Consider the following 21,789-nt stretch of genomic DNA (forward strand, 5'->3'; position numbering starts at 1 on the left):
AAAATATCAAAGGATCTAAAAACGAGTTTACTCGTTATTGGCGGTCAATGGTTTCCGGTAACGAGTCTACTCGTGATTGGCGCTGAACATGTTAAGCTCACTCTCCCAACAGAAACATTTAATTGCACTATGTACATTTTTCATGAACAAGGAGGCTTCATAAAGCATTGCAGGCTTTAAGGAGGAGCTCTGTTCTGTGTTGTGTTTAGCTCTGGTGTTGTGTTTAGCTCTGGTGTTGTGTTTAGCTCTGGTGTTGTGTTTAGCTCTGGTGTTGTGTTTAGCTCAGGTGTTGTGTTTAGCTCAGGGTGCCCTTTGCACACAGATTTACCAACACACATGCATACGTGATGAAAGAATAACATTGCAATATTGGCAGAATGGAAAAGATGATGTCATAATCTTGCTCTCTGCTGCCCCACCACACACACACACACGTAAGAACACGCGCACTAAGTGACTTCTCTTTCTCTCTCCTCTCGTTCTCTCTATTTTTCGCTCTGTCTCTGTGTGTTCTCTTCATCTTGTTGAAAAGTAGTAGTAGTGTCTGTGTCTCTAAGTGAATATAATTTTCAATGTTTATGTCCCTTGCTTGTCTTTTGTAATTGTATTGTTGACATAAATAAATAATTGTGTGTGTGTGTTCCCTGTCAGTGTGGAGAGAGTCTGTACTATTTACCAGCTTCAGCTGCACTGCAGTGATCAATAGAGGTTTATTATTGATCTCACTCTCTCTCTCTCTCTCTCTCTCTCTCTCTCTCTCTCTCTCTCTCTCTCTCTCTCTCTCTCTCTCTCTCTCTCTCTCTCTCTCTCTCTCTCTCTCTCTCTCTCTCTCTCTCTCTCTCTCATCATATCAACTCTGTGTAACAAATGCTATCAACCCAAAAATTGCTGCAACAACTTATGAGACATAACTGAGCATATGCTTCTATCATAATGTTCTAAGCCCTTATACACTATATAAACATTTGAATTTTTAATGGGCGCCAAATCAAAACACAATGTTTATTACAGATTTATGACTAGAAAAACCTGACACTGCAGTGCTGAGCTGCATTTCAGATTAATCTTTGGGTTCCCAGCTTTCAGATGATGTAACGTTGTGCCACTTGTATGTAGTGTCTACTGTTCACCTGCTGCCTGCCCCTAAAGAGCCCCTTTACAAACAAACAAACTCACTTTACGTAATGTTCTGTGATTCATCAGTGAAATTATTTTTGTTTACCTTTCAGGACCATCCATTCAGTCATTCATCCAGTCACCCAGGATTCTGTCTCCTCTCAATGGAACCATTTATGAAAGTGCTCACGGTCAGTGAAGAAGTAGCCTGATCTTTTATGTTAAAAGTTTAAAATGTTTTTTTTTTAAATAGGCCTGTACATTGAGATATATAAACAGATATAGATAGATAGATAGATAGATAGATAGATAGATAGATAGATAGATAGATAGATAGATAGATAGATAGATAGATAGATAGATAGATAGATAGATAGATAGATAGATAGATAGATAGTTAGTTAGTTAGTTAGTTAGTTAGTTAGTTAGTTAGTTAGTTAGTTAGTTAGATAGATAGATAGATAGATAGATAGATAGATAGATAGATAGATAGATAGATAGATAGATAGATAGATAGATAGATAGATAGATAGATAGATAGATAGATAGATAGATAGATAGATAGATAGATAGATAGTTAATTAGTAAGTAAATGAGTAAGTATTTTATCTGTCCACATTCAGGCTCAGGACTGGAGCTGTTCTGCATTGTGCTCACTGAATGCCAATCAGCAGACTCCACAGCGGTCACATGGTCGGTGAACGGCCAGTCAGTGGAATCATCCTACCTTGAAAGGCGGGCTCTACAGGGTGGAAGGAGGTAATTAGATTGGATATATAAAAACATGAGACAAATAAACAGTGTAAACAATATAATTAAATCTGAATATAGAATATGAGAACATTATAAACAAAGGTGCAGATGAGGATGTAATAATATACATTCATATACATTACAATAATTATAGGCAATAAAAAACAAATAATAATCTGAATATATAAAAGTAAAAGTAAACGGTATACACAAGGTGCAGATGAGGGTCTGTATCCTATTGGTCATAATATACCAGGTTCTGGGTGTTAGAAAGCACTGAAGCATGTATTGGTGCCTCATATGTTGGTGGTTAAGAAACATACAGAAGCACTGGACTTCACGTGTCTTTCACTCTCTCCTCTCTCTCTTTCTCCCATACACATACACATTATATTAACTGGTAATTAGATGATTCAAAAGATTAGATTAAAATGTATCTACATCATACAGCATAAGTACAGTACAACGAAAATAAGTTTGGCATCCAACCAGAGTGCAAAGTAATGTAACAGTAAAGTGCAATATACAATGTACAGGTGATTAAACTGGGTATAAAATATACAAATTAGTACTACTGAGTAATAATGTTAATCGGATGTATGTACAGAGTTGTAGTATTAATTACAGTGATACAGGTATAAAGATACTATGGCAGTAAGTCATACTGGCCAGCAGCGTAACTAGTAAGAGTATAGGTAAGGAATATGTACAGATATGTACAGATATGTAAAAGGTATGTGCAGGTAAGTACAGACAGGTTTGGATAGATATATATATACGGTATATATACAGTATTATTGTACATCATACAGAATTATGGGTTATATGCAGGTGTATAAGTAGGTATATAGAAGGATTATATGCAGGTATATTCCGACAATCAGTAGCTTCTAAATAGTAATGTCGGTCTAAATCAGTCAAATAAAAAGCTATTGAATTGTCTCTATCAGTCTGGCTGGGGATAGCTGGTCCCAAGGGACTTAACCCAGTCTGTCACTGAACAGCCATGTCTGTCTCTTTGTTTCCAGGGTAACCACGGTGACGGGAGGTTGCCAGGTTGAGCTGAGGTTGGTTGTAATAGCGCTGAGTGAAGAAGACACCAGGGCGGAGCTAAAATGTGTCACTCAAAACCAAGGAGGGCGACAAGAAATGTATGTACTGCTTCGATTTGAAGGTGAGTTAATGTGCAAATACTGTAGAAAGATGTGGTTTATCAGTGTGTGTGTGTGTGTGTGTGTGTGTGTGTGTGTGTGTGTGTGTGTGTGTGTGTGTGTGTGTGTGTGTGTGTGTGTGTGTGTGTGTGTGTGTGTGTGTGTGTGTGTGTGTGTGTGTGTGTGTGTGTGTGTGTGTGTGTGTGTGTGTGTGTGTGTGTGTGTGTGTGTGCGTGCGTGCGTGCGTGCGTGCGTGCGTGTGTTGGCTTCACATGTCCCTCTCTTTCTGTCCTCAGACTGGACGTTTTCGTGGTTAGTCGTAGGCGCAGTGGCTCTGTCTTGCGTCATGGCGGTGGTGATCGCCTTCCTCTACCATCTCTTCAAACCCAAGAAGAAGAAGACGGACTACTTCCTGGCTCGACAGAACAGCTTCTTCAGCACGAACTCTGAACATTCCACTGAAAGATTCCTTACAATTGAAAATTGCTGATGTTTACAGACCTACCAAATGAGTTTAGGCTGCTGATGTACTGTATGACATCTTTGAAAGGGCTTCTTCAGTTGTTCAGTGACAGTGTTATCAATCAATCAATCAATCAATCAATCAATCAATCAGATTTATTTATATAGCACATTTAACATGACAGGTGTCAACCAAAGTGCTGTACATAGGGTAGATACACATAGATACATATTGATAACAATCACACTCCGTTTTATGGCAGGGCACACAGGCAAACACATAGGAAAACAGGGCATGAGTCAGTGAACGGGAAAGGCTAGTAGGTAGAAGTGGGTTTTGAGCCTCGATTTGAAGGCATCTATCGAGGGGGCGAGCCTAATGGAGGTGGGGATGCTGTTCCACAGTTCAGGGGCTGCGATAGCAAAGGCACGGCCCCCCCTGAGCTTGAGGTTAGACCTCCGGACTTTCAGGAGCCTCTGATCGGCTGACCTGAGGGATCTGGTGTTGGAATAGGGGGATAGGAGGTCTGAGATGTATGAATGAATGAATGAATGAATGAATGAATGAAAACTTTATTAACAGATTGCAGAATGGGTACAGTACAGTACAGCTCAATACATACAATTGTTAAGGGGATGCAGACCAGAGAAAGACTTTCGTCTTGTTTACATCAGGGTCCCCCATTTTCAATTCATCGTAACATATATGACATACATGACATACAGATAGACAGTACTGCTCCATCTATACATTTATGACATACCAGATTTGCAATTACAGTACTGTTTGTGATACAAAAAGAGTCCAGAAAGAAAAGAGTATATACATTAGGCATGGAAACTGTACATTGGATTGGGTAGGTGGGGGTGGGGGGGGACTGTATATTGGTGGTGGTTGGGTGGGTGGCAGGGGGGGGGGGGGGGGGGGGGGTTGGTTAGGAGTGGGGGGGGGGGGGGGGGTGGGTAGGAGTGGGGGGGGGGGGGGGGGGGGGGGGGGGGGGGGGGGGGTGGGTAGGGGGGGGGGGGGGGGGGGGGGGGTTGGGTAGGAGGGGTGGGTGGGGGACACTGTACAACTGTACAAACAACACTGTACATTGGATTATTGACAAGACCATACTTGGTAATTTACTGTACATTGGAGGGGGTTGTGTTCGGACATTTACAGGAGCCAGTTTCGGGTTGCAGTCTCCCTTAGGTGTTTTTTGAGTGTGTTTTTGAAAGTGGGTAGTGATTCACATTCCTTTACAGCTTTGGGTAGGGCGTTCCACATTGATGTGGCATAATTGCGAAACGTGTTTAGTCCCTTGTTTGAGCCGAATCTGGGTTTAACATGATTTGTGGAGCTCCCTCTGGTGTTGTGATCGTGGTATTCACTGACCTTTGGGAAGTATTTTGTCATGTACATGGGTACCTTGGTCGTGTAGTGTATCTTGTAGACCAGGCCCATTGCAAGTTGCTGTACTCTGTCGTCTACTCTAAGCCATCCTAGGTTGTCAAAGTGGGCATGGGTGAGGTGGGTTCTAGGAGTAAGGTCAAGCAGTAGTCTGACCAGTTTGTTTTGAGATGTTTGTAATTTTGTTTTTAGCGCCTTTGAGGTGCTTTGGTACCATGAGGTGCAAGCATAGTCGTAGTACCCTTGAATGAGTGCTCCTGCTAGAGTCTTCAGGGTATTCTTGTTTACCAGTGAGGAGATCCGGTACAAGAATCGAGTTCGTTGGTTGACTTTTTTTATTACATTGGATGCCATTTTGTCACAGGAAAGATTTGCCTCTAGGATGGAACCCAGGTAGGTAATATCTTCTTTCCTTGTGACAATATTGTCACCCACTGTAACTGAGAAGCCGTCGGTCTTGCTGAGTTTGTTATTTGAACCGAAGAGAATGGACTCTGTTTTGCCCATGTGTAATGATAGTTTGTTATCAGCGAGCCATATGCAGATTTTGCCTAGTTCTGAGCTGAGGGTTTTTTCAACCTGTAACTTGTTCTTGTCAGAGACCAGCAGGGCTGAGTCGTCCGCAAACAGGAACAAGTTGCAGTCACAAGCTGACGACATGTCATTTGCATAAATTAGGAGGGGAGGTGTAGGAGGGGGGGTGACCATTAAGGGCTTTAAAAACAAATAGGAGAACCTTCAAATCTATCCTGTAGCGTACTGGAAGCCAATGAAGGGAGGCAAGGACAGGAGTGATGTGGTCTCTCTTGCGGGTTCCGGTCAACAGTCTGGCAGCAGCGTTTTGTACCAGTTGTAAGCGGGACAGGGAAGACTGGTTAATGCCTATATAGAGGGAGTTGCAGTAGTCTAATCTAGATGAAATGAAGGCGTGGATGACTCTCTGAAGGTCTGCAGGGGAGAGAAGGGCTTTGAGTTTGGCAATGGTGCGTAGTTGGAAAAAACATGCCTTTACCACTGAGTTCACTTGTCTGTCGAATTTAAATTGTGGATCAAAAATGACACCTAGGTTCTTGACATAAGGCTTGACCAGGGAGGACAGGTTGCCAAGGCTGTTGGTAAGGGTGGTGACAGCGTCTGGGGGACCGAAGAGGATTATTTCGCATTTGTTTTGATTTAGTTGTAGAATGGTTTGTACCATCCAACATTTAACGTCATCCAGGCAGGACATGAGACTGTTAAATAGAGACTGGTAGTTAGGTTTCAGGGAAACGTAAAGCTGTGTGTCGTCAGCATAACAGTGAAAAGAGATGTTGTGCTTCTGAATGATTGGACCAAGGGGTAGCATGTAAAGAGAGAACAGGATCGGGCCAAGGATGGACCCTTGCGGGACCCCACAGGAGAGGGAGGTTGAGGGGGAGGAGCAGTTGGCGATGTTGACAGCAAAGCTTCTATTTGTGAGATAGGAGGAGAACCATGCTAGTGCAGTGTCACTGACACCAACCCCATGTTGGAGACGATCTAATAGAATGGTGTGATCAACAGTGTCGAAAGCTGCGCTAAGGTCAAGCAGCATTAAAACAGAGCAGTCACGGTTGTCAGCGGCGAGGAGTAGGTCATTTGACACATTAAGGAGGGCTGATTCTGTGCTATGGCCAGTCCTGAACCCTGACTGAAATGTCTCCAGGATGCTGTTCTGGTGCAGGTAGGGAGACAATTGGCACAGAACAACATTTTCGAGTATTTTTGACAGAAAAGGAAGCTTGGAAATGGGCCTGTAATTACTGTGCAGGGTGGGGTCAAGGTTTGGTTTTTTCAATAGGGGCTGGACTACTGCATGTTTAAAGCAGGATGGAACAGTACCAGTTGCCAGGGAGCTGTTAATAATGGAGAGGATGCTGGGACCGGTTGTGTGAAAAACCTGTTTCAGGAGAGCAGTGGGAACAGTGTCAAGGGGGCAGGTCGCAGGTTTCATAGAGGAAACTATCTCTGTGAGGGTGAGTAGACTGATGGGCTGAAAGCAGGTCAGTGTGGATGAGCAGACCAGAGGGACAGCTAAGTTACGTGTGGGGGGTGAGATGTTCCTTCTGATATCTTCAACTTTGGTGGTGAAAACATTTGAGAATTCCTCACACTTAGCTGGGGACACATCCCGGCAGGTACTGGGGGGGGCTAATGAGAGAGTTGATGGTAGTGAACAGGGTCCTGGGGTTGTGGGAGTTGTTGATGAGGTCAGAAAAAGATGTGATTCTCGCTGCTTTAACCGCTAGCTGGTAGTTAATGCGACTGTCCCTAATAAGCATTTCAAGTGAGACTTATAAGTGGTAGCGTGGCGTTATAAGCGGTGGCGTGGTGTTATAAGCGGTGGACTCCTTTGCAGTCACTGCATTGTAACTTTAGCGCCACCCTTGGCCTATACTGCAGTATTACACTGTGACCTGTGACCTCTTGTTATTTATTTATTTATTTATGATTGATTGATTGATTGATTGATTGGTTGATGGATGGATGGATGGATGGATGGATGGATGGATGGATGGATGGATGGATGGATGGATGGATGGATGGATGGATGGATGGATGGATGGATTGGTTGGTTGGTTGGTTGGTTGATGAGCTGGACCTTTGTAGACGTGCAGTACCCATAGATATATATAGAACTATATATAGATATCTATGGCATTACCTACATACAAAACACATGTGATTATTTTATCTTGTTTTTTTGTATTGTTATTATTATTTAATATTTTTTTAAACAATCCTAGCATGGAATCAAAACATCTTTCTGTTACTCACATTTACAATAAACATGTGCTTGAAAGTTCACAAAATGCTGAAACTATGTTCATCTCTTGTCTTTATCCTGTGGCCACCAGAGGGCGGAATAATATAAAGTATAAAATATATGTCAAACTCTTGTATGTCATTGAGCAAAGGCTGTAAAATGGGCACAGACATCTGTGAAATACCATTGGAAATAGTAATGAGTATTACTGTATTAGTCTGGTGCTGCCTATAATATATATATATATATATATATATATATATATATATATATATATATATATATATATATATATATATATATATATATATATATATATATATATATATATATATATATATATAGAGACACACACACACACACACACACACACACACACACACACACACACACACACACACACACACTAGTCAATTCATTAGATTCTAGTCAGATCATGTTTTTATCTAGTCAGATCATGTTGTTATGGAACTTTAGGGACTATAGAGCCTGTTATTCCAGTTGCTCTCCTCCTAGTTATTGCTCAATACTAGCCTACATGCTGAGGCCAGGCTTTCATAAGATCCTTGAGAGGAAATTGCAACATCTGTCCACAGAAGAGGAACTCACAGTCGGGAAGCGGATTCCTGAAGTTCAGGCTTCAGAGAGAAAAACAAGAAAATGTGTTCCTGTCTCTTACCCTGAAAAGAGGAGTAGGAGCCTGCAGTAGCCTGTCTGAAGGACGACACAACCTGGAATCCCACCAGCAGCACGTTGGACCAACAAGAAAATGTGTTCCTGTCTCTTACCCTGAAAAGAGGAGTAGGAGCCTGCAGTAGCCTGTCTGAAGGACGACACAACCTGGAATCCCACCAGCAGCACGTTGGACCGGTAGGTTTTCAATCTATTATTGGCCTATAAGCATAATAATAATACATTATTATCATTATTATTCAGAATTAGAGAATGGTTTACAGGCTACAAAGTGAACTTTCTGTCACATGTAAACAGCAAACCCTCCCACACTGTCATGCTTCTCGAGGCAGGATATGCAGTAGCCCAGTTTATACATCTGTGTGTTTAGATCAGATAGCCAATATTAGGCCTAGCCTACTATTTATATTTAGATATACTATTTAGAATAATTGAGTTATAATTCCTAATAGGTTCACAGGCTCTACTTTGTGACAGTGGCAGGCAACATATTATATATGCAAATGATAATTAGTTGCACTGTAGCCAAAGCTCAAAATTGTTGCATCATTTAGCAGTTATTTGGCTATTTGGTTATGGCTCATATTTGGTTATGGCTCTGGGTCTTTACCGCAGTGAAGTTCCCAGAAACTGTCAAATGACCCATGGAGAGACTTTCTGCAGACAGAGAAAGAGAGAGTTCCTGTAGGTGAGTGAATGAATGGGCTGCATGCTGCTGTGACTGTTCTACTCGGAGTGAATGACAGATCCTACTCTCCTGCCCCGAGGAGCTCTCAACCAGCCATACATTCCCACTGTATGATGGACCAAACGTATTAGTAGGACAAATTCATTATAGCTTTTGGTCTTTTCGTATTTGTAAGAAATAAGAAAAGAAAAAGTATTATTCTTTAAGAGAAACTTTGACTTTGAACTCTTTACGTTATGTAGTAGTAATTAGAGTGACCAAAAGTCCCCTGATTTGTGCAGGACAGTCCCGCGTTTGAGCTCTTTGTCCTGTGTCCCGCAACAGAAGAAAAATGTCCTCTGCATTTTTTGCCCTCTTAGTGGTCACCATCCATCACTAATGCACCACAAGGAGCGTAGTCTACACACCAGCACACATACAGGTGCTGACTAGAGCTGTGTTGTCAGCAGCACACATACAGGTGCTGACTAGAGCTGTGTTGTCAGCAGCACATATACTGGTGCTGACTAGAGCTGTGTTGTCAGCAGCACATATACTGGTGCTGACTAGAGCTGTGTTGTCAGCAGCACACATACTGGTGCTGACTAGAGCTGTGTTGTCAACAGCACATATACTGGTGCTGACTAGAGCTGTGTTGTCAGCAGCACATATACTGGTGCTGACTAGAGCTGTGTTGTCAACAGCACATATACTGGTGCTGACTAGAGCTGTGTTGTCAACATCACACATACTGGTGCTGACTAGAGCTGTGTTGTGAGCATCACATATACTGGTGCTGACTAGAGCTGTGTTGTCAACATCACACATACTGGTGCTGACTAGAGCTGTGTTGTCAGCAGCACACATACTGGTGCTGACTAGAGCTGTGTTGTCAACAGCACACATACTGGTGCTGACTAGAGCTGTGTTGTCAGCAGCACACATACTGGTGCTGACTAGCGCTGTGTTGTCAGCAGCACACATACTGGTGCTGACTAGAGCTGTGTTGTCAGCAGCACATATACTGGTGCTGACTAGAGCTGTGTTGTCAACATCACACATACTGGTGCTGACTAGAGCTGTGTTGTCAACAGCACACACATACAGGTGCTGACTAGAGCTGTGTTGTCAACATCACACATACTGGTGCTGACTAGAGCTGTGTTGTCAACAGCACACACATACAGGTGCTGACTAGAGCTGTGTTGTCAACATCACACATACTGGTGCTGACTAGAGCTGTGTTGTCAACATCACACATACTGGTGCTGACTAGAGCTGTGTTGTCAGCAGCACACATACTGGTGCTGACTAATAGCTGTGTTGTCAACAGCACACATACACACTGCTTGATTGATTGATTGATTGATTGATTGATTGATTGATTGATTGATTGATTGATTGAAAACTTTATTAACAGATTATTACAATACAGTACGGCTCATACACACAATTGTTAAGGGGATGCAGACCAGAGAAAGATCTTCGTCTTGTTTACATCAGGAATCCCCCATTTTCAACTAATAATGACATTAATGACATACGCAAGAGATATATATCTTGACATTTCTGAGACATACATGACATATACAGGTATACAGTACTGTTACATTTGTGACATACAAGATATGCAAATATACAGTACTGTTATCCTAACAGAAAATCCTAACAGAAAAGATATACATACGAGGGGGGCGGGGGGAGAAACTGTACGTTAGGAGGGGGTGGGAGCGGGGGTTTGTACATTTACGGTGGCCATACAGATGCAAATATACAGTACTGTTAAACAGAGATCAGATCATCAAACTGTACATTAGGCGTGGGTGGGAGGGGGGTTTGGACATTTATGGGGGCCAGTTTCGAATTGCAGCATCCCGTAGATGCTCTTTGAGAGTGGTTTTGAAGGTGGGTAGGGAATCGGATAATTATTTTTTTTACGGCTGTGGGTAGGGCGTTTCACATTGATGTGGCATAATTGCGAAACGTGTTTAGACCCTTGTTTGTGCCGAATCTGGGTTGAACATGATTTGTGGAACTCCCTCTGGTGTTGTGGTCGTGTATGACCTTTGGGAAGTATTTCGACATGTACATGGGTACCGTACCTTAGTGGTGTAGTGTATTTTGTAGACCAGGCCCATTGCAAGTTGCTGTACTCTGTCGTCTACTCTAAGTCATGCTAGGTTGTCAAAATGGGCAGGGGGGTGAGGTGGGTTTTAGGAGTAAGGTCAAGCAGTAGTCTGACCAGTTTGTTTTGTGATGTTTGTAATCTTGTTTTTAGTGCCTTTGAGGTGCTTTGGTACCATAGTCGTAGTACCCTTGAATGAGTGCTCCTGCTAGAGTCTTCAGGGTATTATTCTTGTTTACCAGAGATTAGATCCGGTACAAGAATCTTGTTCGTTGGTTGACTTTTTTTATTACATTGGATGCCATTTTGTCACAGGAAAGATTTGCCTCTACGATGGACCTTTCCTGCCTTTCCTTGTGACAATATTGTCACCCACTGTAACAGAGAAGTCGTTGGTTTTGCTGAGTTTGTTATTTGATCCGAAGAGAATGGACTCTGTTTTACCCAGGTGTAATGATAGTTTGTTATCAGCGAGCCAGGTGCAGATTCTGCCGAGTTCTGAGCTGAGGGGTTTTTCAACCTGTAACTTGCTGCCTATAGCTGTGTTGTCAGCAGCACACATACACACTGCTGGCTAGAGCAGGGGTTCCCAAACTTTTCAGGCCAGGGCCCAGAAAATAAGGCGTCAGAGAGCCGCGGCCCAATGCACATCGTCAGGCTTTTTTTTTTTTTTTTTAATTCTTTTTTTTGCCAGGCGACCGATTTTTTAAGCCAAATATCACTTCAATCCTATTAAGTTAGTTCAAGTTAGTTATTCATTTATATGTGCTATTTATGAGAGGGCTAACTTGTTGCAAAATAATAATTTTTTTTGTTGATATTTAAAGTTTTTTTTTATTTTTCTCAAACAAGACAATACATACACGACAAAACAAGACAAGAAATGATAATAATAACAATAACAACAAGGGGCGAGGGGGGGGGGGGGTTGCAGAGCGTTACAAAGGTTCAGTAGACAAACTTATTCCAGATAGTGATCTAATAAAGTTCAGGGGACCTTGAAGGCCATCGGGCCTATCACTCTCTTGAAGAGACAGAGCAGCCTGTTCCATCGATAGCAAGTCCATGAAGTCCTTGCGCCAGTTCTCCATACTGAAGCAGTTCGGTTTGCGTTCTTTCCAGTTCATTAAAATAATCCGTTTGCATGCTAGAAAAGCCAGTGCTACAGTATTATTTACAATCTTTGCTTGAGCAGTGTCCATTTTTACACCCAATATACACATTATAGGGCAAGGATTAATGTCAATTTGGAGAGTAACTGACAGGTCCTCAGCAATGTCCAACCAAAATTTCCTAACAAGTGGGCAGTGCCACAGCAAGTGCATGAGCGTACCCTCTACTCCACACCCATGCCAGCACAATTTGGGTAGGGTGTGATTCATTTTATTCAATGTACAGGGTGTTATATAGGCCCTGTGTAGTATCTTTAATTGTATAATTTTATATCTAACACATTTTGATATTTTTGTACTATTCCTAAGTGCTGCTTCCCATTGTGTTTCAGATATGGATATACCCATGTCTCGCTCCCATTGGACTTTAGTTTGGGTATTGGTATCAGGGGTGGTTGAACATGATAGTTTATACATTGCAGAAACAATGCCTTTCCTGCCTGTAATTCCCCTTAATGTCTCTTCCATGACTCCGTTTGTTCCTATAGCTATGCCTTTAGACAACAATGATTTAATAACCGATTGTATTTGTAAATAAGATAAAAATTCTGTGTCTTTCAGCCCAAACTGTGTTTTAAGTTCATTAAAAGGTATCATATTTCCCCTTTTGATCACTTGGCCCACCTGTGTTATATTATGTTGTTGCCATACATTATTTTTAAGGAGTTTACCTCCTGCAGAGAGCAAAGGGTTTTTCCATAATGGACATGATGGTAAGGAATATCCACTAAAGGTCAGGCGTTTATGTAAGATTTTCACTATCTCACATGAAAATTCTAAAAGCGGATTGTCCAGTCTGGGAGTGATTTTTGGGTTATACCACAACATTGAAAGAGATAGATCTTTGTTATGTTCTTCTATAATTTGTTCTTCAAGCCATTCCCAGCTGCCAATCTGTCTCACACTATTGTAAGCCCACTGCAAGGGGTATCTTGAGTTATATGCTATATAATATTGGTGGATATCTGGTAGTCCTATTCCTCCACTATTTCTTGGTTTTATAAGTTTTTTATGGCTGATTCTAGGTTTTCTGTTGTTCCATAGGAAGCCAGAAAATAATTTGTTTATTTCTTTGAACCAACTAGGAGGGAACTTTAAAGGTATAGAGGACATCAAAAAAGCTAGCCTTGGTAACAAATTCATTTTTATAATATCAGATCTGCCCCAAAGGGATAAAGGCAAGACTGTCCATCTTTTGATGTCCTCCTTTATATTCTTTAAAAGGTCAGATGTATTTAACTCAACCATTTTTTCAATGGGAGATCGGATTTTAATTCCCAGGTATTTAATTCCTTTTGGCTTCCAATTGAAAGGAGCAGAACCCAGATGTGATTGAAAAGTTAGGTTGTTAAGTGGAATAGCTTCACTTTTACTATAATTCACTTTATAGCCCGAACATTTACCAAATGTATCTATAAGCTTTAGCACTTGAGAGATGGAATGGCTAGGATTTGTTAGTGTTAATAATATGTCATCAGCAAACAGGCTGGCCTTATACTCACAACTACCAATACGAATACCACTGATTTCTTTATGAGCACGTATAGCACAGGCAAGTGGTTCGAGGGAAAGAATAAAAATGTGCGGTGAAACCGGACATCCTTGGCGGGTAGATCGATAGAGATGGAATGGATCAGACCTTATACCATTTGTTCTGACTGACGTAACCGGTTCATGGTAAAGTGCCTTTATCCAGTTCATGAGAACCGGACCAAATCCGTATTTAGGTAGTACATAAAACAGATATTTCCACTCCACTCGATCAAAGGCTTTCTCAGCATCCAGCGATATTGCCATCGCTGGATGATGGGAGGCCCCCGCCCTTGACATGACATGCATTAGCCTCCTCATGTTATTTGAAGCTAAACGACCCTTTACAAAGCCAGCCTGATCAATATGAATCAATGAGGCTATAACATTTTCCAATCGCCCTGCAAGGACCTTCGCAAACAACTTATAATCATTATTTAAAATACTCAAAGGTCTGAAATTACACATTTGCAAGTGATCCTTGCCAGGTTTTGGAATCAATGAAATAGTAGCTTGCCGCATGGTTAGCGGCATGGATTGATTGGCCACTATATCATTAAACAGCAATATTAGAAGTGGTGTAAGAGTGACTTGGAAACACTTAAGAAATTCACTTGTATAACCATCATCACCCGGTGTTTTACCGGTTGAGAGGGATTTGATAGCTGATTTAATTTCATTTTCCGTGATAGGTGTATCTAGTGATTCCCTTTCTTCTTCAGAGAGGGTTGGGAGATTTATATCTCTGAAAATGTTTTCCATTTCCTCTTCACTCGTACAACATTCTGATTTATACAGTGTGCTATACAATTTAGTGAATGCTTTATTGATTTGAAGTTGTTCACAAATCAGAGAGCCATCTTCATCATATATGCTAGAGATTGATTGACGATTTTCTTGCTGCTTCAGTCTGAGAGCAAGCATTTTACCAGCCTTATCGCCAGATTCATAATATTTTCGACGCAACTGAAAGAGGGCAAATGCATTTTCCTCATGTAGAATTGCTTGTAATTCTGTTTTTATAACCAACACTGCTTTTTTCAGTTCTAAATTGTCAGGGTCCAACATATGACTAGTTTCCAAGGACTTAAGTTCAGTAATCAGACCATGTTTCCTTGCCATTTTTTTCTTTTTCTTAGCTGTTGAGTAGCTTATAATCCAGCCCCTACAGGTTGCCTTTGAAGTGGATTCCCAAGCTGTTCTGTTCTGCTCTGCCAGAACCTGTTGCTGGTACTGTGCGTTGTGATTCAATACCTTAACGCTCTGGGAATCACTTCTCTTCAAATTCAGACGTGCAGGCAGAAGGAATTTAGGAGGAAAGATAGTTTAACAGTTGTTTAATCAAAGTTTAAGAGTGTATACAAATTATAATAAGAAAATGCTATAGTTGTTAACAAAGACACTATGCCGTCTTGATAACAACCAGACTAATATTACAGTATAAAGAATGATAATTGATAAATTGTTGCTGGTCTTTGTTTGATAACAAAGACTTGGTTTTCCCTCCAAAAAGTCCTTTTGTTCTCGTTGCCTGCTGTAGATGGGTGAGATGGTAGGTGAGGTCCTGTCCTTGTGGGTTTGGTTGGTTCAGAGTTCTTCCGTTGTTCCTGAGTCCTTCTCCCCACATCACACACCCATTCTTATAGCCAAGGCCGAGTGTCTCTGAGTTGATGACATCATCACATTATTGCCCCAATCACAAGCCTGCTTAAGCTGGCATTTGAAAATAGGGGTTTGGCTTATAGGCCAAACCCTCTTCACATTACTAACAGAGAATATTTTCCCTATATTTTTACTTAAACATTACTTGACTTGTTAATACTTTGATGAATCAAAGTTTATATTGATTACATAAACACAGATATATTTCTTTATCACTAAGTCTGTTGACTTTAATCATTATAGAATACAAATTAATACCATATAGAACAAGCTTAACAGATTGCAGAATGGGTAACAATCAATTCTAGTGATATTGAACATAAATGAAAATAGCACAGACACATTAACTAATTTTAGACATTTAAGTATGACCAAACCTAATTATATTTTAACTTACTTCAATGACTTAATTCAAGATTCAAATTACTATTTTAACAATATACCAGGAAATAGTTAGCTTGTTTGGAGATCTTCTGTGTGTGTGTGTGTGTGTGTGAATGTGTGTGTGTGTGTGTGAATGTGTGTGTGTGTGTGTGTGTGTGTGTGTGTGTGTGAGTGTGTGACTATGTGTGTGTGAGTGTGTGTGTGTGTGTGTGAGTGTGTGACTATGTGTGTGTGAGTGTGTGTGTGTGTGTGGATGTGTATTTGAAAATGTGTGTGTGTGAGTATGTGTGTGTGTCTGTCTGTGTCCCCCAGGCCGTAAAGCAGCTGATAACACTTCATGGGCGCTTTGATCCTTTTAACCTCATCACTGTGTGTGTGTGTGTGGATGTGTATGTGAAAATGTGTGTGTGTCTGAATGTGTGTGACTATGTGTATGTGTGTGTGTGTGTGTGTGTCTATGTGTGTGTATGTGAGTGACTATGTGTGTGTGTGTCTATGTGTGTGTGTGTGTGTGACAGGAAACTTCAGCGAGATAACATGTCTACGTGACCTTTTGGTCTTTGTTTGATCTTTACAGAGCCCATTGTCCCAGGCCATGGCAGATGGTCCTTGGGTTGCGGTCGTAGATAGAATCATTTGACCACTCACTTCATGTGTGAATCGACCTGTGGCCACAATGTCAATCAGTCTATGTAAACACACACACCCAATCTATGAATTATTGTTTTGAGGCCCAAGTATTTCTACACATTAGTTAATCATGAGATATATATGTTTGGATTTTACAACAGTCCCCACTTGGATAGTTTACCTATCCTTAATATGTCAAACATAGATATCAATCTCTACACACTACTATCTAGATATCACTTAAGACATTTTAAATCATATTAGGATAACATATATATGGTTTGCCACACTCAGATCCTAAAATTCAAATTAGCCATTTCAGTTTTTGTGATCATGTGCACATTCTTTAATAACTTGTTCTCGTACCAAGATCAAATCATTGGTCTCAACTGTGAGTTGTCAAATTCTGACTTGGAGCATTTGAGGAGGGGGGTCCATGTTTTCTAGATTTGACCCTGCCTCCTCTTTATTGCTCAGAGCTGGTGCAGTATCACGACTGCTGGGTGCAACTCCACCTCTGGGAGGTGGAATTTAGAAAGCAAATTGCCTTTCTTATTACACCCCATCTTCTGTCAAGAACATCTTGACTCGTGTTGGTCTCTCTTAGGGGGTAGAGCCCCCTGCTGTATCTTCTATTGCAGTCACAGCGATGGGGAGGTCGTTGCTGGCTGCTCGACCCCTTCGCTGGTTGACCCTCGGATCAGTGGAAGAGGTTTGTGTCTCCTCCCCTCCGCCTGGTCGTCGATAGGGGCGATAGCAGCTCCCCCCCTTCGCTTGTTGACCCCCTGGTCAATAGTTGAGGCCTTGCTTCTGTTGACAGCCGGAGTTGTTGCTGTCTCCTCGTTGGTTGTCTGTCGTTCCCCTCTGAAGCCTCAAGACTCGGTCACTGCGTTGGCCAAGAGGTAGGCGTCTCCTGGTTCTCCGCAGTGTTGTGGTTCCCCATGGAACCGCTGGGTAGACACTAGCCAGTGTCCTCTCCCATCCGTATCCTGCAGTAAATACATATCGCTTCGGGGACAGTGGGGATCACTTCTACCACAACAATTGATTGAGAATCCATAATTTCCATCCCTCAGACTCTCTTTACTGGTCGGAGCTTTGACAACTTTCTTTTCCAAATCATTTATCTATATATTTCATGGCTTCTAGATCATTAAATTTCAAAATTCTGAAAAATTCACATGGCTCTCATTATATTATGCTGTCAAAACAGTATACGTATACTCCTCCACCTCTCGATGTGAAATACACAATGAAACATCGTTACCGTCGTCCTCTGCTTTTGGACAGCTGCACCCCGGACCGGACGTTCAGCACTGACACATCCACTCTCCCAGTAACCTGTGTGTATGGCAACAAACACAGTCCGCCTTAAACACACATCTTCCACATCACAAGCCAATTATCAATTGCACATGTTCACACCCTACACAAGACTAATTAGGCCAATAGCGACCAAATCTATTGAGCTTCATTAATGTACAGAGAATCATGCTCCCCAACACTATCACCAACCACGACACACCCCCAGCCCCTAAAACTGGGTATTCAATGGGCGGAGAACAAAAATCCATAACTAGCTCATGTTTCTTCACTTTGTTCCCAGTCCATTTTACAGACACATACTACCCCGTCCTGATGTGTCGAGATCACTCCCAGCTTGCCAGGTACCCTAAGAAAAAACACACAGAAAGAAAGAAAACAGAAAACAAAATACAAAGAAAACGCTGCCAAACCAATAAATGAAAAAATAAACCAAACTTGTGCTTTAACTAAGAAACAAAAAGGGAAATCAAATGAATAAACAAAATGTACGCTCCCGGCCTAAGTCAGGAATTGCTCGTAACACACTAGAAAAGAGAAGTAAAAATAAAAGTAAATAAACACCTATCCTATTGCTCATAACTGTTAATATGCTTCTATCAATACTATAAAATACTAGAAACAACTATGAGTCTTTTCAATTTCTTAATCATGCAGTCCACCTCTTGATCAATCCGAATGTTGACCGAGCATGGATAATTTACTGATCACTAGCTGCCACAGTGTCACATCATCACACTGTCTAATATTGATTAACTATTTAACATAATTTGATCCTCTTGTTAGTCTGATTAGTTCATGCATCTGTCAGTCACTCATACATCCGTTTTTAGTAACTTTCATTCATAATCCAATCACCTAACACCTCTATCTATTTTTATTTTTTATTCTAATCTAATTAGGAGCATATTTTATCATTCAACATATCCCACTTCTACCCTAGTCAGTTGCATATATTTTTATTCTGCCGGTGGCCTCTGCAGACATGACCTTTGAATATGACCTTTCACACCACAGCCCCAACAACACTGGCGGTCTCCCCCGGGTTGTGAGACCCGGTGGGTCAGTTGCCTGTGACCGGATGACCCTGGGGTCATCGGGCCCAGAACATGTCCTGGTGGTATGCCATCATCGCCATGGTTCCCTGGAGCCTGTTCGGAGGAGAAAGCCACGTACCTATTTGGTCCAGTCACAGTTCCTTGAGAGGGGCCCGTGGTTGGGAGGGGCCCGCCACCTGTTTCTGTACAAACACGCCCTGTTGTGGATAGATGGTCCCGCTCCACACAGTTCCGAGAAATGTGTCCGAGGGTCCCACACGTCCAACAATGCACCTGCCGCACACGGTAGCCAATCGGATTCCTGCCTTTGCCTACACCTTTTCCTCGTGGTTGCCACCTCGTGGGTGGTCCTATTGGGGTTTGTTGTTGTTCCGGCACGGGACCCCCTTGTGGCCCCAACTGGGCCTGTCTCTGGCCATCTGGTTCTCCAGAGGGAGAGGGAGAGAGGCGATTGGAACCTGTCTCCCCTCCGGGCTGTGTGGACTGGAGTAGGCCTTGGAGATAGTCCACTACCCGTCTAGCCTCGGCTAGCTGTTCTTCGAGAGGGAGGCACGTCTGTAACTGGCAGTCATCTGCAACGGACACTTCAGCTTGGATTGACTCGGGTAATACAGCTGTCTCTGGGTCGCTTGCTGCAACGACTCCCTGTGGCGGAGTAAAAGACATTATTTCCAGTCCCTCCGTCTCACTGGACACTAAAGGGGAGTCGATCAAATTCCAGTCAATCAAGTCAACGTCCAATTCGGTCAATGTAATGTCTGCAGAGGTTATCGGCATTATCTTGATTTGGGTACGCATTCTACACCGGCCTCCTTTAACTACAAGGTTCTGTAATGGCCTGAATATCTTTGGCCATCTTTTCGTCACTTCTATTGTGACATCTCCAGTCGTTGAAATAGACAGATTGTCTACCCTTTCTATGGTCAGTGCATCTAACCCTCCGGTTGCTCCTATCTGTGTATTTTCCATTCTCACCTTCCTTCAATCACTCGTAACGTCACCGTTTGGAAAGCAAGTTTCTCTGTATTCAAACTATTTTTACCAAACTTGAGTTAATTTCACTCACACTTCTATATTGGTGTAAACAGGAATTGATAATCTCGGTCTTGTGATACTATACCCCCTGACTGTCAACAGTCTCTCTGATTTCCCTGTTGGGGTTCGGAATTGTCAGCGCTGGCCATCCGTCCTGGAGCAGCTGTGAAGAGAGAAACAAAAAATACACTTAATTATCAGTGACATTTGCCATTCCTAATCCATCATTTGTCTTTAAGCATGGAATGTCGGGCATCTCCTAGACTATGATCACATGAGAGCATTTGTGCAATTTTCGTTTTTGATTTATCAATGACACAGCCTTAATCTTTTTTCCAGTTGTCTCCATTGGAAACCCAGACTCTCAATCCTGTTGTCAAGATCCTCCTTAATACCACTCCGGGGAACTTATTTTCCATCAGCTGTTTCCTGAGATGGTGGTCAATCAGAAAGTTGTTATTTACAGCCTATCATTTCTAAACATCTGTATCGGACATTGTAATTTAGGTGAATAATCTCACTTTTACTCTAATCGTTCTTTGCAAATGACTATGTGTATGTGTAACTATATTTATTTCTGTCCGTGAAAGCCTAGTATGTATTTCGCTCATATTACATTACACATATCAGTAACACACATATTTTCCATTCACAATCTCTCACACAGTTATTATATATCCCCCGTAACACCTAACCCTTTAGGTGTTAAAATAACGCGCTCCTCACGGGAACAGAAATCAATTTTCAGTGCCTCATGTCACTGAAGTCCCCGTGCATTTAGAACAGTGTCACACAACCCGTTCATAACCACAGGCGGCGACACCATCCCCACATTGAAAATCCCGCCGACCAATGACATTCCACTGGCCAACTCGTCCTGTGGCCCACGGCATCACCCCCAGTTTGCAACCTGGAACGTGACACCCCGGGCCCCCTACTCAAGGATATTCAAAAATTATTCCACTCACAACCACTGCCACACACATACAGCACCTCTGACCCCACCGTAACCAGTCACTCAAATACTCACACACAATATAATTCGACGCGCGTAGTGTGGCAGCGAGCCTCCGACGAGTGCACGCATAGCGCACCCCCGTTAATGCGCGGTGGCAGACAGCGAGCCCACCCCCGCCACGACGTTCAGCAGTCCCCGTACCCCTGGTAAAATGAAAAATGTGCGCAGTGTGACAACGAGCACCGACGAGTTGCACACAGCGCACAAGGCGTGGAGGCAGACAGTGAGCCACGACGAACTGTCTACCCACACCCCCATCGCAGGCGCAGCCGAGTAGAGTATTTATGCTCCGACTTACGGCCCACCAACATGAACTGACACGGAGCCCCAGCCGGGGCCCGTCCAAATGTAAGGAAAGAAGTACGAGCGCCTTGTCGAACAAAGCGTAGCGCCAACGCCAGCCAACACCACTGCCAGCACTAGAAATTCCCTAAAAATAACAATAAAACTGAATTTGGAACAACAACATACGCATAATAAGTCCCAAACTCAACCTACCGCCTTTGAAACCTTACAGTAAACAGCAATAAACAATATACCTAGCACTACACCGCGTTTGAAACCCATAAAAAACTCTATATACAGGCCCTAACCTAGGAGAGAAAGAGAAGCGTTTCGGGGGGGGGCCGAGGGGGGGGGAAGTACATGGAAGAGAGGCGGTGTTGAATGAGGGGAGCGAGCGAGAGGGGGGGTAAGAGAGAGAGAGAGAAAGGGAGGGAGAGGGAAAGAGGGGGGGAGGTGAGAGGGAGAGGGAGAGAGGGGGAGGCGAAAGGGAGAGGGAGGGTGAGAGAAGGAAAGAAAGAGAGGGGGGGGGTGAAAGAGGAAGAGAGAG

At 42.5% G+C, this 21,789-nt stretch overlaps 1 protein-coding gene across 1 annotated transcript in view; it reads left to right on the plus strand.

The window, feature by feature from the left end:
• LOC311225931 (interleukin-1 receptor type 2-like) overlaps positions 1–21,789 on the plus strand; it is a gene marked incomplete at both ends in the record, with an annotated part of 114,738 nt that overhangs the window by 16,672 nt on the left and 76,277 nt on the right. The window contains 4 exons of the mRNA XM_084311322.1: positions 1,230–1,307; positions 1,740–1,875; positions 2,898–3,043; positions 3,317–3,457. Coding sequence (XP_084167448.1) covers positions 1,230–1,307; positions 1,740–1,875; positions 2,898–3,043; positions 3,317–3,457 — 501 coding nt within the window. The remainder of the gene's footprint in view (positions 1–1,229; positions 1,308–1,739; positions 1,876–2,897; positions 3,044–3,316; positions 3,458–21,789) is intronic.

This window comes from Notolepis coatsorum (assembly GCF_963971535.1).
Source record: "Notolepis coatsorum genome assembly, chromosome: 3".
In the NCBI taxonomy this organism is placed as follows: domain Eukaryota; kingdom Metazoa; phylum Chordata; class Actinopteri; order Aulopiformes; family Paralepididae; genus Notolepis; species Notolepis coatsorum.